Consider the following 24702-nt stretch of genomic DNA (forward strand, 5'->3'; position numbering starts at 1 on the left):
CAGTGACTAAGTCTATAAAAGAGGCTATGAGATATGATCAGTGCTGATCGAACGTCCTGATAAAACTTGGGCTCATCCATGGCCCCGGTGGATAATCTATTGATTTTCTATATATACTCCGTCCGAGATAATCAAACCGGGTGTAATTTTCGAAGATGTGAGTTAATCGAGTAAGTGAGTAAGTTCGGTGTACTTACTAGACTTTGTACTTCTGCTGATTAACAGTGAGAATTTTTTATTTATTATTTGCCTCGTTATATGCATGAATTCCATATTAAAGAACTTAGGGAAGATAAAGAGAGTAAGATTGGGTTTAGTGGGCGACCCTCCCGAACTCCGCACTGAAGTGTATAAATATTTAAAGTTTTAGAACGATGTTTTTAAGCAAACGAAGTACGACTTTTAAAATACTGTTTAATACTTTTTGGTACTTTCCGGTTTATCTTAATTCTATTAATTTTGGTCTTAATCCGATCTTTACGGGCCTGATGTACCAAATAACGCCGTGTTGGTCGAACTCGGTTCAATTGTACGTTTTATTATTTTATTATGTACGTTTTGTACGTGTACAATAAAAATACAGTTTTCAAAATTCATAATTCTGCATTCATAAAGAAAAGAGTAGGGCTAAGGAGACAACCCTTCCGACCTCCGCGCATTACCGTAAAATATGAAAAGTCGCTTTTAAGTCAACAAATAATTCGTTCGCTTTTTAGATTTTTTAGAGTAGTTTTTTTACTATATTCTGGTTTGTTTTATTACTAAGTGTGATAGTTGTAGTTGAAATTCGGTTTTTAATTACTATGATGCGCAAAATTTCACGCTTTAATTCCATTTTAATTTGCGTTTATTTTTACTAGGCTAGACAAATAAAAATTTAGCTTTTGTCTTGAAGTATGTATAATTTTATGGCCGGGAAAAGTCGAGACAAGGATATATTCAATAATTGTACAACATCAACAAAGTGAATTATAGAAGCCGTTATTACCTCGCTAAACGGTCTTTATTGTCCTTTTTAATGACTAGGAGGAGGAGAGTATTAAGTTGTAAATAATTTTATGCCTAATTGTTCAAAATTAGGATAGAAAGTGCCGTGGGGGTGCGTCAGGAAACAGGTAGGGCGGGAGCCGGCGGCTAATAGTGAGCTGCAACTTCCCCGGGGTTTTATTGGCTCGTAAAAGTGGTTTAGGTGTCCCTCTTATTAAAGAATACCCGGCAACCACGTCTGCAATTAACGCTGGAGCCTGTGGAAAAACGAAAATGGGGTGCGCCTTCTGAGGAGGGTTGCGGAAACCGCAAGACCGCCTTGCTTTCACGTTAATTCAGAATATTTTGTTCTTAAATTCTTCATATTTTTAATATCTTGTGTCTGTTTAAATTCCATGCCCATTGGATCGAGAATAACTTAACAAAACTGACATAAAATGAACTAACGTCTTTAACCAATGTGGGTGGGCTATTTTTATTAATTGATTTTATTAAATGTCCACATATTTCACTCGTACTTTTGTACGAGTTGTAGAGTCTGTAAAATTGGAGGAAACATTATTATCATTCCGTCATATTTAGTGGTCTGATTGACCAAATTCTTTCAATTAATTATCATTTTTATGTAAGGTTTTGGTTGAAATGAAAAAGTTAGTGTCACGAACAGGATTCGAACCCACGACCTTCGGTTCAATACGCCGCTGCTCTAACCACTTGAGATATCGTGACTCCACTCAGACACCGAATCCCCATCCCAACCTACAACCTTTCGAATTTTCCTCCTTTTTGCCATTTTTCATTTCAACCAAAACCTTATATAAAAATGTTAATGGGGTGTCCGAGTGGAGTCACGATAGCGCAAATGGTTGGAGCAGCGGTGTATTGAGCCGAAAGTCGTGGGTTCGAATCCCGCTCGTGACACTAACTTTTTCATTTCAATCAAACCTTTACAAAAAATGTTAATTAATTGAAATTATTATCATTAGTAGTTGTAGTGTAATATTCAAGTCCAAAAAATATGGGCAATTTATTAAAATAAGCTCGTACGGGTGAAATATGCCGATATCCACTAGGTTCGCCATTTTAGAATGCTTTTTTGAATTTTTATACAAATCGGCATGATTTATCTTACTTTAACAGACTGTCTTAGTTTAGTTGAAAATTTCATCGGATGTCAACATGTTTTTGTCGTTTTTTAGTTTCTTTGTAGTGAAGGTGAAGATAAAATTCTAGTACTAGTATAAAATTCTAATTAACATAATAGGCTAGTTTTAGAAAAACATGGAAATTTTCAGTTCAAGTCTTCGTCATGCTTGCTTATTACCGCTGTTTAGTTTATAAAATTTTATTTCACTGTCCATGAAATATCAAAAATTTAAGTGGATGTCTGCATAATTCACTCAAATTTGTGTGGCCGATGTCTACATGTTTCCCTCGTACTATCCCTTTTCCACGTTTTAGTAAATTCATTTATGTTTTAGTGGTCAATTGACCAAATTACTTCTTTCAATTAATTATTCTTTCTATGAAAGGTCTTGGTTGAGGTAAAAAAGTCAGTGTCACGAGCGGGATTCGAACCCACGACCTTCGGCTAAATACGCCCCTACTCTACCACTCGAGCTGTCGTGGCTTCGATACTCTCGAACACCGACTTTCCATCTCAACCTACAACCGTTCGAATTTTCTTTCTTTTTGCCATTTTCAAAGGGAAAATTCGAACGGTTGTAGGTTGAGGTGGAAAGTTGGTGCCCGAGAGGATCGAAGTCACGATAGCTCAAGTGGTAGAGTAGCGTATTTAGCCGAAGTTCGTGGGTTCGAATCCCGCTCGTGACGCTGACTTTTTTATCTCAACCAAGACCTTACGAGAATAATTAATTAAAGGTCTTAGTAAATGTTAAGTTAAATTATTAGAAATTCATTTATGGCGCTAGTATGTGAGCGAGGTAAGTCTAAGTGCATTCGGGGTATTTATTTTTATTAAAATCCAATGTGAGATAAACACGAAGCCATCCACCTGAAAACTGGTAACACTTGCCAGTTACACATACATTATGGAAAAAATCGATACTTATTATACAATAAGAATTAAATAGTAATAAAGCTATCGATACATTATTCATTAGAGAGTGCATGTTTTCTTTTCGTGCCACGTGGTAAAAAAGTTATTAATTTTTTAAACCTTAGGATTAAATACCGATGGGAAGATTTGGTCTAACAAATTATTAACGTTTGATTGGTTACCAACTGCAATTTAAAGTTGCAAAGTTTTGTTTGCTCTACTTCAGGCCAGTTTCAGCCCCAATTAATACTTTTAAGGTTGCGATTGTTCGTCCTATCAACTCGTCAGATATTGTTTGCAAATCGGCCTATGGTGCTGTACCTTTCCCAAAGCACCTACAAAGTGCAGAACTTGGGCACGGTTGAAAGTATGCAGTAGAAACAGAATTACTGTTTTCTTTCCGAAGTAAACTCGCTCATATGTTATTTGTGTTACGCTACATTAGCCTCCTCTCTATTTCTTACCCTTCGGCATTTATCAATCAATGGCCCACCCTATTACCAACAATAACACGCCTCCCCTACGATTTCTCTTCTCGGGTTGTTCAGAAGAAAGGAATTTCAGTTCCGTTCTTAAACAGCGGTCTTCTAGTTTCACCTTTCAAGAATGTATCGGCTTTTGGGGGATAAACACGTAAAATTAAATCGCCCTCTTGATTTATAAAGTCAGGGTCGGAAAACGGAGATCCACCGGGTTTGGGGGAGCCCGGCTTAAATTCGGTGGAAAAAACGACGCAAAGTGGAACTTATAAGCAAAGTTGATTCCCCGTCCTTCCATTAAGCACGATTTGCAAAAGGGTCCGACACAGGCTTGCACTCGTAAAGCACAAGTTCGGGATGGCCGGGGAAACTGCCCTCAGCGGTCTCGCACCGGGACGAGTTGTTTTCCCCCGGGAAACTTGTTCCGAAGGGGAGTGGGAAAAAAGGAAAGAGAAACTTTGTTCATTTTGTCAAGTATTCCAAATAAATATGTTTGCCCGGGGCTGATAAACTAAAAGGTTTCACCTTAAACACCCTGGGGTTGCGTTGCCTATTTCCAACCCCTTTCCTACTCTCTGTTGTTTTTATTCTAACAAAAGATTCCATTTTATGATGTTCTGAAGGTTAATTGCAAAATTTTATTCTTTAGTCTGGAGGAGGGTGATGAACCTGCACTTCCGTCGTTTCCAATCATGGTCCACCTATTCTGAACTACCCATCCACTGAGGAGGGTGATGAACCTTCATTTTGGTCGTTTTCGATCATGGTCCACCTATTCTGAGCTATTCGTCCACTGAGGTGGGTGATGAAACCGCATTTTGGTCATTTCCCATCATGGTCCACCTATTCTGAGCTATTCATCCACTGAGGTGGGTGACGAACCCGCATTTTGGTCGTTTTCGATCATGGTCCACCTATTCTGAGCTATTCATCCACTGAGGTGGGTGATGAACCTGCATTTTGGTCGTTTCCGATCATGGTCCACCTATTCTGAGCTATTCATCCACTGAGATTAGTGATGAACCTGCATTTTGGTCGTTTCTGATCATGGTCCACCTATTCTGAACTACCCATCCACTGAAGATGACGAACAGGCGAAACTCGTATGACAGACCATAACTGCAGGTCTGTACTGCCAAGGTTAAGCAGATCATAATGAATGAAACACCCAAAATACATTATATTACTTTTTGGCAAGAAACCCGAGCGTTTTGATTGTTTATCGAATCCTTCAAAAGGGTGAAAAGAAATGAGTGGTTAAGAAAAATAGACAACAGTTCGAAATGAATTGCGCCCTGCAATCCGTCGACAGGGTCATAAAAATAAGAGGGACGGGTCGTAAAAGTGGAACGCCATAATCATAAAATCTGGGCCCGCGGGGAAGAAAAGGCGGTAAACAGGGACGGAATTTCTTTCCGCCGGTTTTCCGGATGTCGAATTTGCATCGGCCTCTGTTTCCGGGCCGAACTTGACATCCTGTTTATCTGCAATAAAAGCACGAAGCCCAAAACAAAAACAAAAGCGTAAATTAAAAAAATAAAGTCCAACAATTTGATCGAAATGATCATTTTATCAAATAACTTACATAATTCAAGTCTTGACTATTCAATAAGTATTCCGAACTTCATTATCAGATATTGAATTTATATTAAAAATGTGTTAATTTTTTTTCCATTGTTTCAGGCTACCGATCCCATACCAGACGCCAATTGGCCACGGCCATCAGACGAGCATACCGACCCCCCTTTCTCTCCGTCACAATCAAGCAGGTAACAATCATAATAACAAGTAGAGATGGGTATCGAACCAAAAGTCATTCATATAGTTCATTCTTAGCGACAATACTCTCACTATAATAATAATAAAGTGGGAGGTTTATGTGCCGACAAACAGCTGAGGTCATCGGCGGCTCTTATTTTTCTCTTCTTTTAAACAGCAGCCATTTAAGCGTCTCAATCTGGTTGGTTACTGACTCTCTGATTTCAAATATATACTACGTGGATGTCCTAGAATGTCTGGTCAAATTCCCTCCCCCAGAGTACTCGATATTCCTCGGGGCGGGGTTATAAGAAACCCCTTCCTTTCGCGCTAATAAATTACTTTTACTCTCCAGACGTCACACACTCACCCCTACTCTCACTATAAATCTAGCGATTAGGCTCTGCACCTGTTAATTGTTTCTCGTCAGTGTCCCCTATTCAGAATGAGTCTTCTTGTATTAGGACAAAAATACAATGAGTGTAATTGTAAGTTATGCAAAATAGCCAGAAATTTCTCAGGTTTTGAGTAACATTTTTCTATCATTATGATTAATTATTCACGATTTGGACTTCAACAAATAACAATGACTTCATTTATAAGTAAACTACCTAAAAAGCCTCTAAATAAAAATAAGCCAAGAGATTTCAGCAAAATAAAATAAGCTTTTGTCGTAGAAATTGATCTAGTGTCAAGTTGTCTCTGATCGAATAGACAGTCTATAAATAATAATTTTATTTGTCCACACATTTTTTAATTAGTAATTCTTTTTATCTAAGTTCTTGGTTAAAATGAAAAAGTTAGTGTCACGAGCGGGATTTGAACCCACGACCTTCGGTTCAATACGCTGTTGCTTTGGCATCTTGAATATTGAGCCGAAGGTCGTGGGTTCGAATCCCGCTCGTGACACTAGCTTTTTCACCTCAACCTAGACATTAAATAAAAAGTATAATTAATTTAAATAATTAATATGTGCAATTATGATTACTAAATACAAATATGGTCTAATAATACTACTAATAATATTGATATAGCCTTCGTACACATCCAGACCTAAATATCTGAATATTTTGCAAGTTGTTACCAATTTTTAAATTTTCTGATAGATGCATATTGAAATTGAGGCTCCTACGAAAAATATAATATCAGATTCCTTAAAGCAAAAAACAAAAATTCACCGAAATTTAAACGATAGTTTAGTACGCAAATCTTCTAAGTTTTCATCACGTTTCATAAAATTGTATTGAAGTATTCAGCCTATTTTAAGTGCATCATCGGACAAAATAATCTTAAATATATCTGAAAATTTGCATAATTACGTTTTTTAAGAGATGGTTTTCAAATTGCTTTGCATACCAGATTAGCTTTTTTTTACCAATTTCAACAAACTTTGACGGAAAAGAGGTGAAAAAGCTAGTGTCACGAGTGGGTTTCGAACTCACGATCTTCGACTCAATATTCAAGTGGTTAAAGCAGTGGCGTATTGAGACGAAGGTCATGGGTTCGAATCCCGGTCGTGACACTAACTTTTTCATCTCAACCAAGACCTTAGGTAAATTATAATATTTTATAAAGGTGTCCAATTTTTAGTAGTCCTACATTATCTGAAAATCCTAGCCCACCTATTTATTCTTGTTTTTAATTTTATTAGGTATGTCATTAGTGTGTGTTTATTTTTGTTGTGATCGTATATTTCTTATAAAAATGGTTTTATTTCATTTAGAGTAATTGAATAGACAAACATCTAGCTAAAATTCACCAGTTTTAAGTAGTTTAATCCTGTCTGAACCGGGGTCCGTATATCTTCGCTTTTTGTCGCCTTCAATTCGGAAAAAATCATATCACAAACGAACATTTAGTGTTAGAATTAAATTTCCAGTCTAAATAATAAACTGGGTTTTTTGTTTGACAGATAACTGCATGTGGTATGCCTTGCCTTTGTTTCCTTTATAATTTTTAGCTGTTGGATTTTACAATTAACGAGATTTCGTCATTGTCTTCATACAGTTGTAAAGATTGAGCGTTAATTATTTTTATACGCCTTGGGACAATGCCATGCTTTGCTGCTTGTTTGTTTGAAAGAAATTAAATATGCAAACATAGCGAACAAGATTCATTATTAGAATTAGTTTCCAAATAAAAAAACATAATTCATAGTTTAGCTTAATTTTCTAATGGATTAAAATGGCCTGATCTGCAAGTTTTGTTTTTTTTTCTTCTCCAGAGTGAGATTGCTTTTTACATGACGAAACTTTACGGACAACAGACGGCTCACGTGGGCTTTATCCTGCCCTCCGCGCTTTCTCTCGGCGTCCGCGCGTACCGGTACTGACTCGCCTAGCACTAATAATTCAAATGGCTTCTGCTTACTGTCGGGCTATAAATCAAATTTAATTTTTATGATTTATGCCAAGGGGATAAATCTCTCTCGAAACGCCGTCCCAGCGCATATCGCTTTATTATCGGTATTCATAACCCCCTTGCATTTTATTTTTTTTCCTACGACGACCCATTCCGGTGATTTTACCTAGGAAAATATATCAAAATTTATATTGGTAAATTGTGAGCAGGAAATTATTACACCTTTTAATATAAATTTGGTATTAAATTCGACTGATGATCGCAGCATGATTGAATGATCGACATGCTGTTGAACAACTTGGAAAAAACGATCTTCAGTGAGGGCACAACAGAACGATAATTCTTTAAGTTTTTGCCGAGCTTTCGACGATTATATCGTCATCATCAGGGCCTATTTATTTTAGGAAAATATCGCAGTTAGAACATATTGTATCATTTTTAAAAAAGTCACTAATTTCGTGGTCCGCTTGACCGATTAATATAATACAATTAATTAAAAAATTAATGAAAAATGGCAAGAGGAGGGGGAAAATTCAAAAGGTGAGGTTGATATGGGAAGTTAGTGTCCGAGTGGATCGAGGTCACGATAGCTCAAGTGGTAGAGCAGCGGCGTATCAAACCGAAGATCGTGGGTTCGAATCCCGCTCGTGCCATTGACTTTTTTATCTCAAGTGAAAACCTTAATTAATTGTAAGATATTAATTGTGGTCAAGCGGACCACGAAATTAGTGAATTGAATAAGTTAAATCCGATTATTTTTTAGTTGGTTATAGTTTAGTTTTTAGTTAATATTAAATGTATTTTTGGAGCCTTCCCCGCAGTAAAAGTGATAGTTGAGGGCTCCGATTTTTTGAAATTTCTACAGTTTTAATAAAATTTATATTATAATTATCTTAATTTACTATTTAAATATAACAATTTATTTATGTTAAACACCGGCTCCCTGAGGGTTTATATGGTTTAACTAATCTAATTGGGTTCGATGGGATATTTTTATAAATATTCCGCTATCGACCCAAGTCACGTACACAGCTCGAGTGGCGATGGGGATGCTATTTCACCATCAGCCCCTCCCCATTCACTCTAATAAATACACTCACTCACACAAAACTCAGAAACACAAAACACATACTTTGAAGGCTGTACGTAATTAAAAAAAAACCTTTCCACTAAAAAGCAAAACAGAGAACTCTGAAACTCGCTACCGTGTCCGAGAACCATTCTTAAATCCGGCGACATGCCTACTCGCTTTCTGTATGGAGCCAAGGCCGGACACTATTATGTGGGACACATCGAGCAACTTTTCTCTGCATGCAATGTTGTTATTCATACATACCGAGTGATTTATACTGTTTTTTTAAACCTTAAAATTATGAAAAAGTTCTTATTTTTTGTCAGGTGACGAATGGTAATTTTTCATTTTACGAGCTAAATATTCAGGGTGGGACCGCGGTATCCAAGTGGTTAGCTTGAGAGACTCTCGGCTCATAGACCCCGCGGTCGTGGGTTCGATTCCCACCGTCTTCTTTGATCTTTTTTTCTCGATACCCCCCCCCAATATGAATACACAAAATAGTCTCCTTGGCTAATATGCATCGATCATAACATCATGACTTTTTTATCTCAACTAAAAACCTTAATTAATTTTTTTAAAACTTGTAACGGAAAAGCCACCTGAGCCTCTCTGTTTCTCCCTTGTGGTAGAATTTAGCACTTTAATTTAAGTTATCTATATATAGTACAATTTAAAAAGAGTTTGATTAATCTTAACTGTGATATTCAAATGTACGTGAAAAAAGTAATTTTAGTTTAAAAAAAAAGAGGCATGTACTTATATGTATATTTTAACCTACATGCTATAACCTATACGACTATGCTGTGTTTTTAAATTTTATATTATGTTGTTTTTATTGTTTTTAATTAATTCCGTACTGTTAATGTTTAAATACTGAGCTTCACCTAATTTTAAATAATCTTATTATAAATGCAGTTTCTTATTTTCAAGATATATTTCAACACTCATCGAGTTAAAGTTAAAAATATATAATTGTTTTTTAATTTTGTTTTTAAATGATACAATATGTTCTAACTGCAATATTTTCCTAAAATAAATAGGCCCTGATGATGACGATATTAATCGTCAAAAGCTCGGCAAAAACTTAAAGAATTGTAACCTCACCGAAGATCCTTTTTTCCAAATAAGTTTGGTAATTATAACTATCCTGAAAGCCAGAAACAACAAACGATCCTGAAAAAATAGTAACATAATTAAATCATATGGTATCACATATATTTTTATTGTAATATAATCAGATAAGCCAAAGTTAATTAAGCTTCAAACTTTTTTTGTAATGAAGGTTAACCAAAGTATAGGAAACCATATTTACTTTCAAATTGTTGATATAAAAAACTTTAAAAACTTGGATTTAAACTTTAAAAAATCTTGTCTCAAACTTGTTTTAGAAGATTTTAATTTAAACAGACAAACATCACACATTTCTGTTTGTTTAAACAATTTTCAAATAATATGAAAGAATTTTCATAAGAAATCTTTGGTTTAATAGCTTATATATAGCAGAGATGCATGAGTTGTGCTTCATTAATACTTTTAAAAATCCATTTTTGTTTATTAATTTTTATCTTTATTGTTGTATAGTTTTTTGGGTTTTATGTATAGGTTGTGGTGGCAATAAAAAATCTCCTGGGCTGTATTAACCTAACCGGGTATTAAGGACTCCCATGGCCTACCAACCCACATATAAGCTTGATGATGAGATGTAGCTCTTTTTCTATCTTGTATTAGTATTCTACATAGTTTACAACGCCAAAAATTACACCTTTCCCGACCACAAGGGTCTGAGATTCAAACGGAGCACCGATTTTCTCCAGGATGTGAATCTGGTTGGACAGCCTTCTGCTAGATACCAGCACACAGCAAACAACCGTTTTTCCCTCTGAAGAAATTCAGATGAAGAGTCAACCATTGTTTGGCTTAGCCTGCGGGTTAGCCCTGTCTACACGGGCAGAAAAAACATTTTTTTCCCATACTCGATGATCCCCACCAGGCCGGGTACCGTTCCATAAAAGTTTTTCTCACATGACCGTTCAGTCCGCCAAACGCCTTGACACGGATTTCAATTGCGCTTTTGATTTAATTTCTCATCTGAAGCGAGGGACGGAGCATAGGGTCCGTCCAGCTCCGCTTGATTTTGCCGGTCCGGAGGTGCACCCGGTGTAAATTTTCGAATCGGTCGTCGTTCGCGCCGATTTTCGTTTTTGACGTGTATTTATCGATATTTAAATAAAGTTGACGTGAATATGTGAATTAAGCCGAATTTACCTCTCTAGGTACGTAAAATATCCTAATCTCAAGGAAATTGTTACTGTCACTAGAAAATTCTGAAATTCTAAATGCTTATTACTATTTTGTTTTCTATATTATGCAGTCTTACTTTTTGATATTATTCCAAATTTTTAAGCTGTAATTTTAAACATTTATCCGAAAACTTTATGATATTTGATCTTTTTTGTTTTAATTGGAAAATGGGTGAAAAATTATGCATTGCTATTTTTTAACGTTTGCTCTAAAGAATTTCATAGCTGTTTCTTTTTGCCATTGTTTCAGGGCCACTGGGTAAGTTATAACTGTTATCAAAAAAATTGCTTTTCTTCTTATAGTAATGGTTTGGAATTTTGTATAATTAATGCATGAATAGGCTTCACCGTTTGGAAAAATCGTAAGTTGTTAGTTGTACTAACGTTCTTTTGGAAATATTTTCCGGGAAAAATCGTAAGTTGTTAGTTGCCCTATCGTTCTTTTGGTAATATTTTCCAGGGAAAATCGTAGGTTGTTAGTTGGCCTATCGCTCTTTTGAAAATATTTTCCGGGAAAAATCGTAGGTTGTTATTTGTCCTATCGTTCTTTTGAAAATATTTTCCTGGAAAAATCGTAAGTTGTTAGTTTTCCTATCGTTCTTTTGGAACTATTTTCCAGGAAAGATCGTAGGTTGTTAGTTGTCCTATCGTTCTTTTGAAAATATTTTCCGGGAAAAATCGTAAGTTGTTAGTTGTACTAACGTTCTTTTGGATATATTTTCCAAGGTTTGTGAGTTCTTTTAGACGTTCGACCTTATTACACTTTTTTTCCCAAGTGTGTCCTAAAAATTTGAGGGCTCGTTACATGTAATTTCAGTGATTTGTGAGTTTTATTAGACATTTGTGAGCTATGATTTTTACAATTGTTGCATTAATTTACAAACTCCATCTTTACTTGTTATTTGCCCTAAACCTTTGTGGGCTCATTCTTTTATTCCATGGAGTACAAACCAATAGAACAAATTATGAAAATAATAATAATGTTTACCGATTTTGTGGGTTATTTTTAATTTCAATTAATTAAGGTTTTTAGCTGAGATAAAAAAGTCAATGGCACGAGCGGGATTCGAACCCACGATCTTCGGCTATACGCCGCTGCTCTACCACTTGAGCTATCGTGACCTCGATCCACTCGGACACTAACTTCCCATCTCAACCCCACCTTTTGAATTTTCGAACCCACCTTTTCGAAAAATGGCAAAAAGGAGGGAAAATACGTACGTGTGTTTAAAAGTGAAATTTTCCTTAAAATTTTGAGTCACCATAAAAACAGCCTATCCCTGAAATTTGTCAACACCAATGATTACATTTTCTATTTTTCCCATGTTTAAATTGTTTTATTACATTTACTTGTGTCTTTTAATAAAATAAATTCTTACTTCTACGTGAATTCTAAAAAAAAGCCTGGTAAATATGGACAAAAATGTGCATAAACATACACATCATACACACAAACAGAGAGAGAGATTCTCTTGATTTAAATGTAGAAAAAAGTACAAACCTATAAAACAAATTATTGAAATAATATTAACAATAATTATTAATATGTCCTATGTATATTAACAATATTTAAAAAACGGACATACAACGCAGACACCAAAGACACAAAAAAACCGAAATGGTTGAACTGCAGTCGATTTGTCAGAGAGAAAGAAAAGCCCGTTTTTTTTCTTTTGCCTGAAAATGTATTTCAATAGAATTCATTTACATTTCCAGATGTTTTTACCATCTGGTCCGCCTATCCTCGCTTGTTTCGTGTTTTCAAAACTGAATGGGTTTTATAAAACAGTCAAGATTGATGTTGGCTGTAGTTTCATTAATTCTGTAATAATTACCACTTTATTTGATAAAAGAATTTATTAAACCTTTGTTTTTATAAATATTTTGAACATTTATTGTTCTCAGGTTTTGAAGAACAAAATAAAATTATTTTATTTGTAAAATACTTGATATTAATTATTTCTCCAATATAACATTATTTTAATTTTATAATATGTCTCTGATATTTCCATGTAAACTAATTATCAATAATGTCCAGAACAGCGTTTAGCGAGTGAATGTATTTATTAGTGTGATAGTAGCGCGTATGCTTGGGTGGGTCTGTGGTGGAATATCAAGTACACCATAAACCCACCAATCTAGGTTAGTATTTTAGACTCATTGTGCAAAAGTAAATTTTAATTGTACATAAAGTATGAATGTATTTATTAGCGTGAATGCGGGTTTTAACGGAATACGAGTACTCTGAAGCCCACACATTAGGCTAGGCAATGATTGAATGTCTGGGTATGAGAGATTTTAGATCCTTTTCACCACGAGTGGAAGGGCTAAAAATGTAGAAATAATGTCTCAGAAACGTAACCAGAAAGATCGCCAGACGTCCTACAGGGGAGCTATCTTATATTTGGGGAAAAAAGTTTATTTGTTATAAGCCGGTTAATTTTTACAATTAGTTCTCATAATTGTTGCAGGTGACCGGTCGGTTTTGAAATTGAAACAATTTTCTCTTACACCAATTGTGTGAAATGTTTCTAATTACTTCCGCTATACTAATTTAATTGGATACTTAAAAATATCAGCCAGGGAATGTTTTCACTTTTTTGATAGAACAAACCCTGGCAGGAATTGGCGAGATGGTGGTTTTCCGTCTTCCATGATTTATGGTTTCAAGGAATAACGTTAAATAGCGAGAATGCGCGGATCAAACAACATTAAATCGGCCATATTTCACTATTATAAATCATCAATTGTTATACAGAAGATTTTTTCCCCACATTGAATATTTGCTTTTTTTAAATAAAGAATCAATTGTTGAAATGTCAATGGACTTATGGCTTTTCAAGGTTTGTGAAGGGGTTTTTGTTCTGGCACACGTGTTCCCCCGAAGAAAGGATTTGTTATACCCTTCGCCCCGGATCAACCCCGATCTTTTAAAACCCACGAGCAGGTGTTACGCTGGACTTGCCAGCATTCATAATTTATTTTTATTTTTTTGCTGTTGTAGTCCACCCAGTCAGCTCGAGCCCCCTGAAATGCCCGTCGGCCAGCAGCTCCAGGTCGACCAGCCCGTCTCACTCCTTCATCCCGACGCCGAGGTCGGCACAAAGGTCTTCCCTCAATGAAAAACAACCTACGCCGACGTAAGTAATAAATATAGTCTCGACTTATATTTCAATTCGTTGACAATTTTTGACAAAGCAGGATTAACCACGTTGACAAAATTTTCCTCAAATGAGCAGTAACTGCTGATCACTGCAATCACAAATAGTTGACATTAGTCCAGTTTAGGTCAAGATTTCAAATTGTATTGACTGTGGTAAGATTATTTCCTTTTTGTATTATGTATATTACAGCTACTTATTTGATAATTAACTTAGAAAAATGTAAATCGTACTTTGTAATATTTGACCTAAGAATATGTGATTCTTTCTTACTGTCGTACTTCGAAACTCTTGCATGATTTTTGTGTATTTTTTATACTTACAAGGGGATGATCAGATTTGTGGGTCGCGGATTTGGACCGAACATTTTTTGGTGATTCTACACTCCAAAATATTTAACTCGTATCCTCCACTTCTTGGGCCCTGGTGCAAAAACAATTGAAAATATTAAAAAAACGGAAAATTTTAACTTTAAATTTTTTTCTACATCCGTGCCACACCACCCACACCCTTGTTAGTGTAATAATTTTGGTTTTGTTCTTTTTGAAGTTTGTTCAAAAAATTGTACATATTTTCTTCTTTCTAAGAATTTGTGGGGTCTTTTTTCCGTCATAATAGTCCAACGACGGTAGTTTCTTTTGGTATATGTTTTAAGAATTTGTGTGATGATAATTGGTGTAAGAATAAACAAAAAAAAGTGGGTTCATTCTTTTAGTAACTATTTACGGAATTTGAGGGCTGTGATTTGTGATTTGTTTCAATTATTGCATGAATTCGTAGACTCTATCTTTAGCTTAACATAAGACAGCTTGAAACATTCGTTGGTTGTTCGTTGTGTTAAGAATTCGTGGGCCAATTTTTGTCTGCCCTTTTTCATTGTTATTTGTGATCTTTACAATTCATAGTTGTTACAATTGATCGTTGTTACAAATTGTTAAAAGGATTTGTGTTTTTTTTTACACTTGTCATAACGATTTGTATAACTAATTATTATTTAGAGATCGTGAGATGCGGTCTGGTGTGACGTAGGTTTAGAAAAACAATTTCTTTCTTGTGCCAACGTTTCAATCATTATTGAGATCATCTTCAGGGCATGGGATTTATAAGCACTTGCAAGATGTAAAAATGAATTTATACAATGGTACAAATTTTTTGTTTTGTATTTGTTCAAAGTGTGTGTTTTCTGTGAAGATGTGTCACTGTTGTGTGTCGTGAGTGCCAGTGTTAATATTGTTATTTTATGTATTATGTATAAATGTTGTGGTTTATACGTTGGATTTTGAAGGTGTGGGGAATTAAGTAGGGATAGAAATACATTTTTCTGTGAGGACCTGTATCACACCAGACCGCATCTGACTATCTCTAAATAATCATTAATTAACGGTCACTAAATACCACACACAGATTTGTAGAACGTTCTTTTTTTAATGGTTTCCATGAATTTTTGGGTTCTCTTAGACATTTGACCTAAAAATTGATTGCACCCATATTTAATCGTCTTATATCCTAACAAATTTTGGGTTCGTTGTTCTTTTTAATTGATTAGTAGAATTAATTACGGTCTTTTTTAGTTTTATTTGTTTTAAAAACTTGTGAGATCGTTCTTTTTGATATTGGTTTGGCGGGTTGTTACTTGTGGGAATTTGTGGGTTATTGGGTTGTTTTTAATATCGTTGTGAGAAAATTACTGAGCGCTTAATGTCAAGTCAAATTGATTAGGTTTTTTTGTGTGTTTGTTGGTTTGTTATAGTAATTTGTGGGTTGTTATTTTTGAGAATCTGTAGGTTTTTTTTAATATTGTCGCGAGAAAATTACTGAGCGCATAATGTCAAGTCAAATTGATTAGGGGTTGTTTTTTGTTTTTTTCTTATAGTGATTTGTGGTTTTTTTTTTAAGTATTGTTGCGAGAATATTACTAAGCGCTTAATGTCAAGTCAAATTGATTAGGTTTTTTTTTGTGTGTTTGTTGATTTGTTATAGTAATTTGTGGGTTATTATTTTTGAGAATTTATGGGTTATTGGGTTGTTGGGAGAAGATTACTGAGCTCTTAATGTCAAGTCAAATTGATTAGGGTTTTTGTTTGTGTGTGTTTGTTGGGTTTCATAGTAATTTGTGGGTTGTTATTTTTGAGGATCTGTAGGTTATTGGGTTATTTTTAATATTGTTGCGAGAAAATTACGGAGCGCTTAATGTCAAGATTTTTTTATTGAAATTGATTCAAATTGATTTTTTTCATTGTTGGTTTGCTATAGTTATTTGTGGTTGTTATTTTTGAATTCAATTGCTGGTTACAATTTTGTACATAGTTACTTTTAGTAGTTAATAAAAAAAAGTGAAGTGTTGAACCGGAGTAGCCCCCGTTGAGTTGCTCGGACTGACATTCCATCTTTGCTTTGACCAGTGCACTCAGCCCGGCGTCCTCAAGGATCGTCTTTCGACTCCTTTCCCGTAAAGAACGCCTGCGACAGAGGCTGTGACAATTATATCACGACAATTTCTGTTCAACGGTCCGGGGAACTTCCCCAAGGCGATATCGGCCGACTAGCGACCCCGTCTGTTGCCTCGATGAGTCAGACTCGGCCCAACACCTATTCGCCAGACACAGCACGGCCCCTCTAGCTCGACACCAGACGGTTTAGAACCGTGACGGGAAGCTCATATTCATCAACGTTTTTCAATTGTATACACTACTTTTCCTGTCGATTTTTTTACACATTATTACTAATGCTTTCTCAATTTAATGTTTTTCATATTTTAAACTTAAAATATTTGGAAATTTTAGTCGGATTTTGTATGTGTTTATTGCATCTGTAGATACTTAGCTTGAACTGTAAAATGTCGTAGCTGGTCACTTTAACATCAAAAACCATCCTTTTTAAGAAATATATCACAGGTAAGGATACGAAAAGCCCTCCCACATTTTATTTCAAAATTATCCTCCTTCACTTTTTAAAACTTAATAAAACAGTTTTTTGCAATATTGACTGATTATAGTGCTGTTAAAAACTGTCATGCTACAAATTACTGTTTTTAATTTGTAAAAATTGCTATCCACTACACTAAAATATGGCTTTTATCCTTAAAGTTTATTTATTTATTTTATTTTTGTTGAACAATGTTGAGCCCGTTTACAAGCAAAAAAAAATCAGCAGGCGTATTAAGTGAAACGGGTCTCGTCACTCAGGGCAAAAAAAGAGACGTGGGACGGAATTGTAGGCGCCCGACAACTTTTTCAAAGCCTTCAACGAGATAATTCATGCACGAAACGTCCAGTTAATCCCACACCGGTGGATCGTGTGCCGGGTCTCACTTCAGTTTTGTACAATTTCGTTTTTCAAACAGGACGCAGCGGGTCGGGACGACGCGGACCCAAGTGACGGCCCTCAGCAGCCCGTACAGCGCACCGAACAAGAACTCGATGCTCGACAAGCTCAAACTTTTCAACTCCAAGGATAAAGCGAAACCTGGTAAATATCAACTTTGTTCATTTCCCCTATAAAGCACGTTTTTCGTGATGCAAACCCGTCAATTGTATCCAGCTCTTATATTCATAAATTTTATATCCATTTATTTATTTTTTCTACAGTGATTGGAAGTGCAAAAAGAACTTCGAGTTCCAGTGGATTCAGTTCAGCAAGATCCGAAAGAAGTGATTCATCGACAAGCCTTTACTGTGAGAGCAAGCCAAGGTAAAAAAAATCCAGCCCTTCCAATAATAAATTAGTTAATTAATAATCTTAAAAATTATTAAAACCATTATATTTCGTAGCCTGATTGACCCAATAACTTCTTTCAATTAATTAATCTTCTTTATGTAAGGCATTGGTTGAAATGAAAAAGTATCACGAGTGGGATTCGAACTCCCATCGCCGAAGGTCGTGGGTTCGAATCCTGCTTATGACATTAACTTTTTCATTTCAACCAATGCCTTAGATAAAGAATAATTAATTAAAAATTATTATTTATTACCAATTGGAAACTCTTACAAAAAATCACCCCAAGAATTTCCAACTGGTAATAAACAATAATTTTTAATTAATTAATCTTTATGCAAGGTATTGGTTGAAATGAAAAAGTTAGTGTCATGAGCGAGATTCGAACCCATGACCTTCGGCTAAATACGCTGCTGCTCTACCGCTAAGGAGGGAAAATTCGAAGGGTAGGTTGAAGTTGGTGTCCAAATCCAAAAGGCACGATAGCTCAAGTGGTAGAGCAGCGGCGTATTTAGCCGAAGGTCGTGAGTTCCAATCCCTTTCGTGACACTAACTTTTTCATTTCAACCAATGCCTTACAAAAAGATTAATTACAATGCCTTACAAAAAATTACCCACACTTAAATTGCTAAAACTTTAAAATAACAAATAGTATTTTCTGATTCTTTGTGTGGTTTAATATATTTTTTTTCCTTTATCTTTATTAATCTAAACTCATTCCTAGGTACCACATAGCTAATTTAATTAAGCCTTTCCAAAGAGGCATAGCATACCCCAGGCCAAAATTTCAGTCTACAGTTTTTTGTTTTTTTCTATTTATTCTGAGGTCTTTGATTATTTAAAAACCCTTCCTGTCTTTAAGACTTAACCTGATGTATCATAATAGACCCAAATTTATGTCAGAACCAAGAAAAATGCATTCTCGTTTAGGAAATTGGCCCCTTTTCTAAGTGCCAATTTGCCTATTTCTTTAGATATATTTCCCTTCCTAATATGGCGTAGCATCACATCCTGGACCAAATTTCGCAGGTACATTTTTTTTAACTTTAAGGTATTCAGAAATTTTAAAACTTATCTGTCTACTTAGCCCTAGTGAATTCTGCACCTCAGACAAAAACTGGATAAGTGAAAAAACACAATTTTTCAAGATTGCAATTTTAGAGTTTGGACCTTGGGTACAAATTCAGTTTTTAGTAACTTTTTTTATTGTGGCCAAATTTCATCAAATTCAATGTAGTCATCCTAGTAAATAGGGTTATGAGTTATATTGAAATGTTACTGTAATTTTTCAAGATGTCTAAAAAGGCACATTGTGTTTTAAATGAAATGGTTTCTTTGACCTGTAAACCTTTAGTACTATGGACTTATCTCTTTTTGCAAAATTTGATTTATCCACTTTTCCCCAAGAATGCAGAATTGATCCTTGACTGTATTTTTTAGAGATGTCAGTTACCTTCGACTTCCACCACTCTATTCTACGTTTAACCAAGCTTGGCTTCTTGATGAAGAACAATGGTGTATAGATAAAAAAGATATGCTGAAGAGCTCAAGAAGTAAATTTGGTTATACATACAGTAGCAAGCTCAACTTCAACTTAATTCAATATTGAAGAAAGTGAGCAACCTAAAAGAGCAAGGAGGTCCAAGGCACAAAAAAATAACTACAAGAATTACAAAACAAAAAATAGTTATGCAATTGCTTTTCCTTTCTCTTGTAGCTACAATTACAAAACTGTGGCTGTACAAAAAAAAACTTTAAAAAAAGTGGTAGAACAAGAATGGGCTGGTAAACAGAAAAAGAAAATAGATGTCAGGTGAGACAAAGAATTTGGAAATAACAGAAAGAGGAGAACTAAAGAAAGAATAAAGCAAAACAAAATCCAAAATTAATAATTTTGTTGCAATCAAACATTTGCTCAATCCAAAGAAAGTTTATTTAGTTGTTATTGATATTCCAAAATTGTTCTACCCTAAGGAGGAAGTGTTTCAGTGTCAGTGTGCTGCCTCAGTATTGCCCGTTTATTTTCAGATGATAGTTCAATGCGCATTGGCCAGTAAGGAGGGTTATAATTCTCCTCAATTCCTAGCTAAGTGAATGATTTGTGCTTTCCTGTTTGAAATAATTATACAATTTTACTTTTTTTCTATTGTTTTAATCTGGCATTATTGAACATTGTATGCTTTTTCTTAACCTATTGGTCTAGCGCCACTTTCACTATACCGTGGTGCGATTTTGATTCGACGGGTGTGAGTGCTGCACCTGTAACTTAAAGCCTGCAAATTCATTTCCCTTTGCCTGTTTGTATTGGGTGTTGAGATCATACTTTTTGTATGTGATAATGTGCTTAAGAGTGCACCTTTCAATCTCTTCTTGAGTTAAACTTACACTCAGAGATGATTGCATCAAAGACATAACACACAGACACATTGAAAATGATAAATTTGCAAAATGTAAGCTAAAAATAGCTTTTCCTAATTTTAAAGCTTTGTGTTCTTCTCCCAAACAAAAACCTTTAACTCCTCAAAATTTCATTTATGTTGAATCTCCAGATTCACAAGACTATGGCTATATCAAATCCAGTTAAATAAAAAAACTGAAATCTATTTAAAATTGATTCATTTAAGAAGTGTGTATGTGCAAAACTATCAGCTGTAAGTCAGTGTAAGATTTCTCTGTGAGGTGATGAATCTATAATATTGGAATATTGGTCATTACGAATCTTTTTGATCTGCCTTTATATCTCTCCATACCATATAAGTCGGTGTTGATAATTTTCTTAATATTTTTCTTCCAAATGAACAAATTTTTTAGCAACACTCTTAATGACGGTCAATCAAATCAAATGTAGCTTGCAAAAGGCAAATGTAATTTGAAATTTCAAAAAAATATATTTAATAATTAGTATATACATTAAGCTAGTGGTAGTTGATAATGACAGTTAATTAAGGTTTTTAGTTGAGATGAAAAAAGCTAATGGCATGAGAGGGATTCGAACCCACGACCTTCGGCTAGATACGCTGCTGCTCTCCCACCTGAGCTATCGTGACCTCGATCCACTCGGACATCAACTCCCCATCTCAACCCCACCTTATGATTTTTCCCTCCTTTTGCCATTTTTCAAATGTCGTGTAATCAGTTTGAATTCTCGACGACAATTGAAATGGCGACGGAGAGCTTTAGTGAAATGTACTTCATTTTTAAATCATTAATTCACTACTTTTGTGGTCCGCTTGACCAATTAATACATGACAATTAATTAAGGTTTTTAGTTGAGATGGGGAGTTGATGTCCGAGTGGATCGAGGTCATGATAGCTCAGGCGGTAGAGCAGTGGCGTAACTAGCCGAAGGTCGTCGGTTCGAATCCCTCTTGTGCCATTAGCTTTTTTTTCATCTCAACTAAAAATCTTAATTAATTGTCATGTATTAATTGGTCAAGCGGACCACGAAAGTAGTGAAGTAGTTGATAATTTTAACATTTTGGTGAAGTTTGCTAAGTTGTGAATCTATTTTCGTCTTCAATCATTCGAGCTCACACTTTTCTTTTTACTTTCATAATATAGAATTTGTTTACTTTCAATGAGGTTATGTTTCCTGGGAACCTGTTGGTATATCTGGTTTGTAGGATTTTCATCATGCTAATGTCCTCTACCACCAGATACTCTTATCTACCACAGTTTGCCTTCGGCTATCTTTTTTTTCTGGCTGAAAACTTTGCGATATTCTCCCAACTCACTTCATAATAATTTTTTGGGTACTAGGTTAAGTACCACCATCGTTGTGGCATCCCTCATTTCCGCTTAGCTTGTTGAATTTTTATTTCCACGAATATTATCAATATCATCCTTATGATGCATGCTGTGGGTTTATTTATGAATATACATCGTTATTGTATATTCACTAATATGCCATCCTGGGGTTTATTGCCCTAGGTTTTATTTAATCTCTGGTAAATGGTTAATAATACCAAATTTAATAAATAGTGCTATAAAACACAAATACTTTATCAATAACTCCAGGCGTTCCAAAGGAGGGAAAATTCAAAAGGTGGGGTTGAGGTGGGAAGTCTGTGTTCGAGTGGATCGAAGTCACGATAGCTCAAGTGGTAGAGTAGTGGTGTATCTAATCGAAGGTCGTGGGTTCGAATCCCGCTCGAGACAGTGACTTTTTTATCCCAACTAAAACCCTTAATTAATTGAAAGTTTATCAATAACTTTTTGTTTTTAATAATTGGTTCTTTAAAAAAATACAAAATTCTTTAATGTTATTACAATAAACACCAAAAGATATTGCATTTATAGTCCTTCATACCAGGTAACCAAAAAAGTTAATGCGGTCTTTTATATGTTATTGTTTTAATACTGTAGTTTATCTTCATTCTCTTCATTCCCAGAAGCAAACTTTTTGAAGCACTTTTGGGCATTGCCCTCACTTATTGTTTCATCACCGAATGCAGTCCAAAATTTCAAATTATATGAACTGCCTCAGCCACACTAGTACAGGGCTTAAATTCATACTGTAAGCACACACAAATTGTTTTGAAGCAATAAGAAAGAAAATATTTTATAATTTACATCGAACTGTTCAAGTCACTTTTAATATATTATTGACCCATTATTCTGTTATTAATTTTGATTGTTTACAGACTTTAAGCCTTGATTGAGGAGTTAATTAAGCTTTTTTTATTTATATTTCAGCATAGAGAAAAAAGAGGTGAAGGAAGGTAGCCAGAATGACCTCAATAAAATCTCCAGGAAGAAGCCTGCGAAGATAGAGACGAAACTAGCGAAGCCGGCCAGGACAACGAGACCGTCTTCCGGGCCAAGCGCCACCCCTGCGAGCATGCAGAGCATTGGCAGAGTCCCGCCTCCCAGCAGCCTCATCGTGCCCTCGCCGAATCAGTCTTTCACTAGCCCAGCAAATCAGCAGAAGCCTGCACAATCAAAAATAATACAACCGCAGAAGAGGCCCGATAGTCCTACAACGAAAGAAAAAGAAGGCGTTCTTGTCGAACCAGCGAATCCACCTCCACCTCCTGCACCCTCTTCAAAAGTATATATTTTAAATTTATTTTGATCTTGTGTAGTAATAATAAATTGATATAATTATTTATCAGGCAATAGATATTTTATATGTTTTAAAGAAAGCGTTTGAATTACTCGTATTTAATATTATTGTAAAAAAATGGAAATTCATATTCATTAATGAAATCAATTTAAAAATGAGACGACTTTATTTAGCTATGTTTGAATAACTAGAAGTATAAAAGAATTAAATTTTTGATTTTTTTATATTTTTGTTTCAGTCGATGGAGAGCCTAGCTAACATTAGCGAGCCATTAAGGGTTACAGGGGGTGGGACGTGCATCCCAAAAGCCGGTGGCATGGGTGGCATACCGAAACCAACAGCTATTGTCAAAGGTTTCATCAAACCGACCCACCCAGTGGCACCCATGCCTCCGGCGCCTGCCCCCGAGCCAATGTATGCCTCCATCGAGAAGGAAAAGGTATGCTATAGCTCGTCTGACAAATATAAAAAACAGCAGTTTCGTAATAGGAATAAATTTGAGAAGGTATTTCCTAATGAATTTTCGAATGGATTTTGTCTGGCATGCATCACCGCAATTTTGTTTTGGTTGTGTTTTGTTTAAATTTTTACTGCACAAACTGAAATTTCAATTGCTACTTACACTATCGCAACAGTTTGGTCATGACCATGGCATACAAAGCACTTCACAGGGAATACATTTTTGTAAAAATACTTGTTACATATTTCTTTAAAAAAATCTTATTTGCAACTTATAAATTACAATCCATACTTATTTTTACAAAAGAAAACTTTCAAATAAACCATACCAAATAAACATTATTTTTCTCAATAACTTTTTAAGTTTTTTTTTTTAAATTACCAATATAGAAATAAATTAATGTAAAATCATGATTACTTTCAGCTTCAAGCTGTCCTAGAGGTGAGCCATGAGCGGCAGAACAGCATCGAAGAAGCAGAAGAAGCTGTCGCTTCAATAAAACCAATGCAGCCACTTTTACCTGGCTACAATAAACGAACGATTGCCATATCACCTAGGACAATCCCAGCGAATAGAAATAGAGGTAATATTTAAACATATACAACGACAAATTCTAGCCTTAATTGCTTATTTACAGGATACAGACCTTTAGACACATACCCTAGAAGTAATACCGAAAGAAACTTTATCGAGTGCGATTACAGAAATCCGTCTTCCAATTCAGGTACTTTTTTGGTTTTTTGGCCGTGGTATTAAACATTTATAATACTAAATTTGTATTATTTCAGGGTACATGTCTGATGGTGAAGTTCTCCATTCTAGTAAAACTCTTGACATTGCTGACGGCTACATGTCAGAAGGCGGTGCATCACTATACCAAAAGATACAGTTACAAAAGTAAGATAATCTCATTTTAAAATTTTAAAATTTCTGCATGCGATAAAACCCAAAAGGAATTTTCAGATTCAGATTACTGGTGTATTGTAAGAACAAAATATTTAGTAACAAAAATCATATTAAAGATATGATGTTTGTTGATCGACCTGCAGGTAATCTATGTGGAGTTTCATCTTCATGGAGGTCATTAGACAGGTGAAGAAAGGAAAAGACTAATTGTTGGGTTCACCAAGCTTTCGGCAACTTATAGTGCCATCATCAGGGCCTATTTATTAAAAATTAAAAAATATAAAAATATATAAAAATAAATAATATACAATTAACAAAATAAAATAGCAATTAATTAAGGTTTTTAGTTGAAATGAAAAAAAGCTAATGGCACGAGA

At 35.1% G+C, this 24702-nt stretch overlaps 1 protein-coding gene across 1 annotated transcript in view; it reads left to right on the forward strand.

Annotated features, from left to right (window-relative positions):
* Positions 1-24702, forward strand: part of LOC106666292 (protein sickie) — a 198022-nt gene that overhangs the window by 79645 nt on the left and 93675 nt on the right. The window contains exons 2-10 of the mRNA XM_024227832.1: positions 5209-5294; positions 14024-14159; positions 17524-17648; positions 17768-17870; positions 22590-22944; positions 23198-23398; positions 23843-24002; positions 24057-24143; positions 24208-24316. Coding sequence (XP_024083600.1) covers positions 5209-5294; positions 14024-14159; positions 17524-17648; positions 17768-17870; positions 22590-22944; positions 23198-23398; positions 23843-24002; positions 24057-24143; positions 24208-24316 — 1362 coding nt within the window. The remainder of the gene's footprint in view (positions 1-5208; positions 5295-14023; positions 14160-17523; positions 17649-17767; positions 17871-22589; positions 22945-23197; positions 23399-23842; positions 24003-24056; positions 24144-24207; positions 24317-24702) is intronic.

The sequence above is a fragment of the Cimex lectularius genome, unplaced genomic scaffold (assembly GCF_000648675.2).
Source record: "Cimex lectularius strain Harlan isolate CLEC.00 unplaced genomic scaffold, Clec_2.1 scaffold62, whole genome shotgun sequence".
In the NCBI taxonomy this organism is placed as follows: Eukaryota; Metazoa; Arthropoda; class Insecta; order Hemiptera; family Cimicidae; genus Cimex; species Cimex lectularius.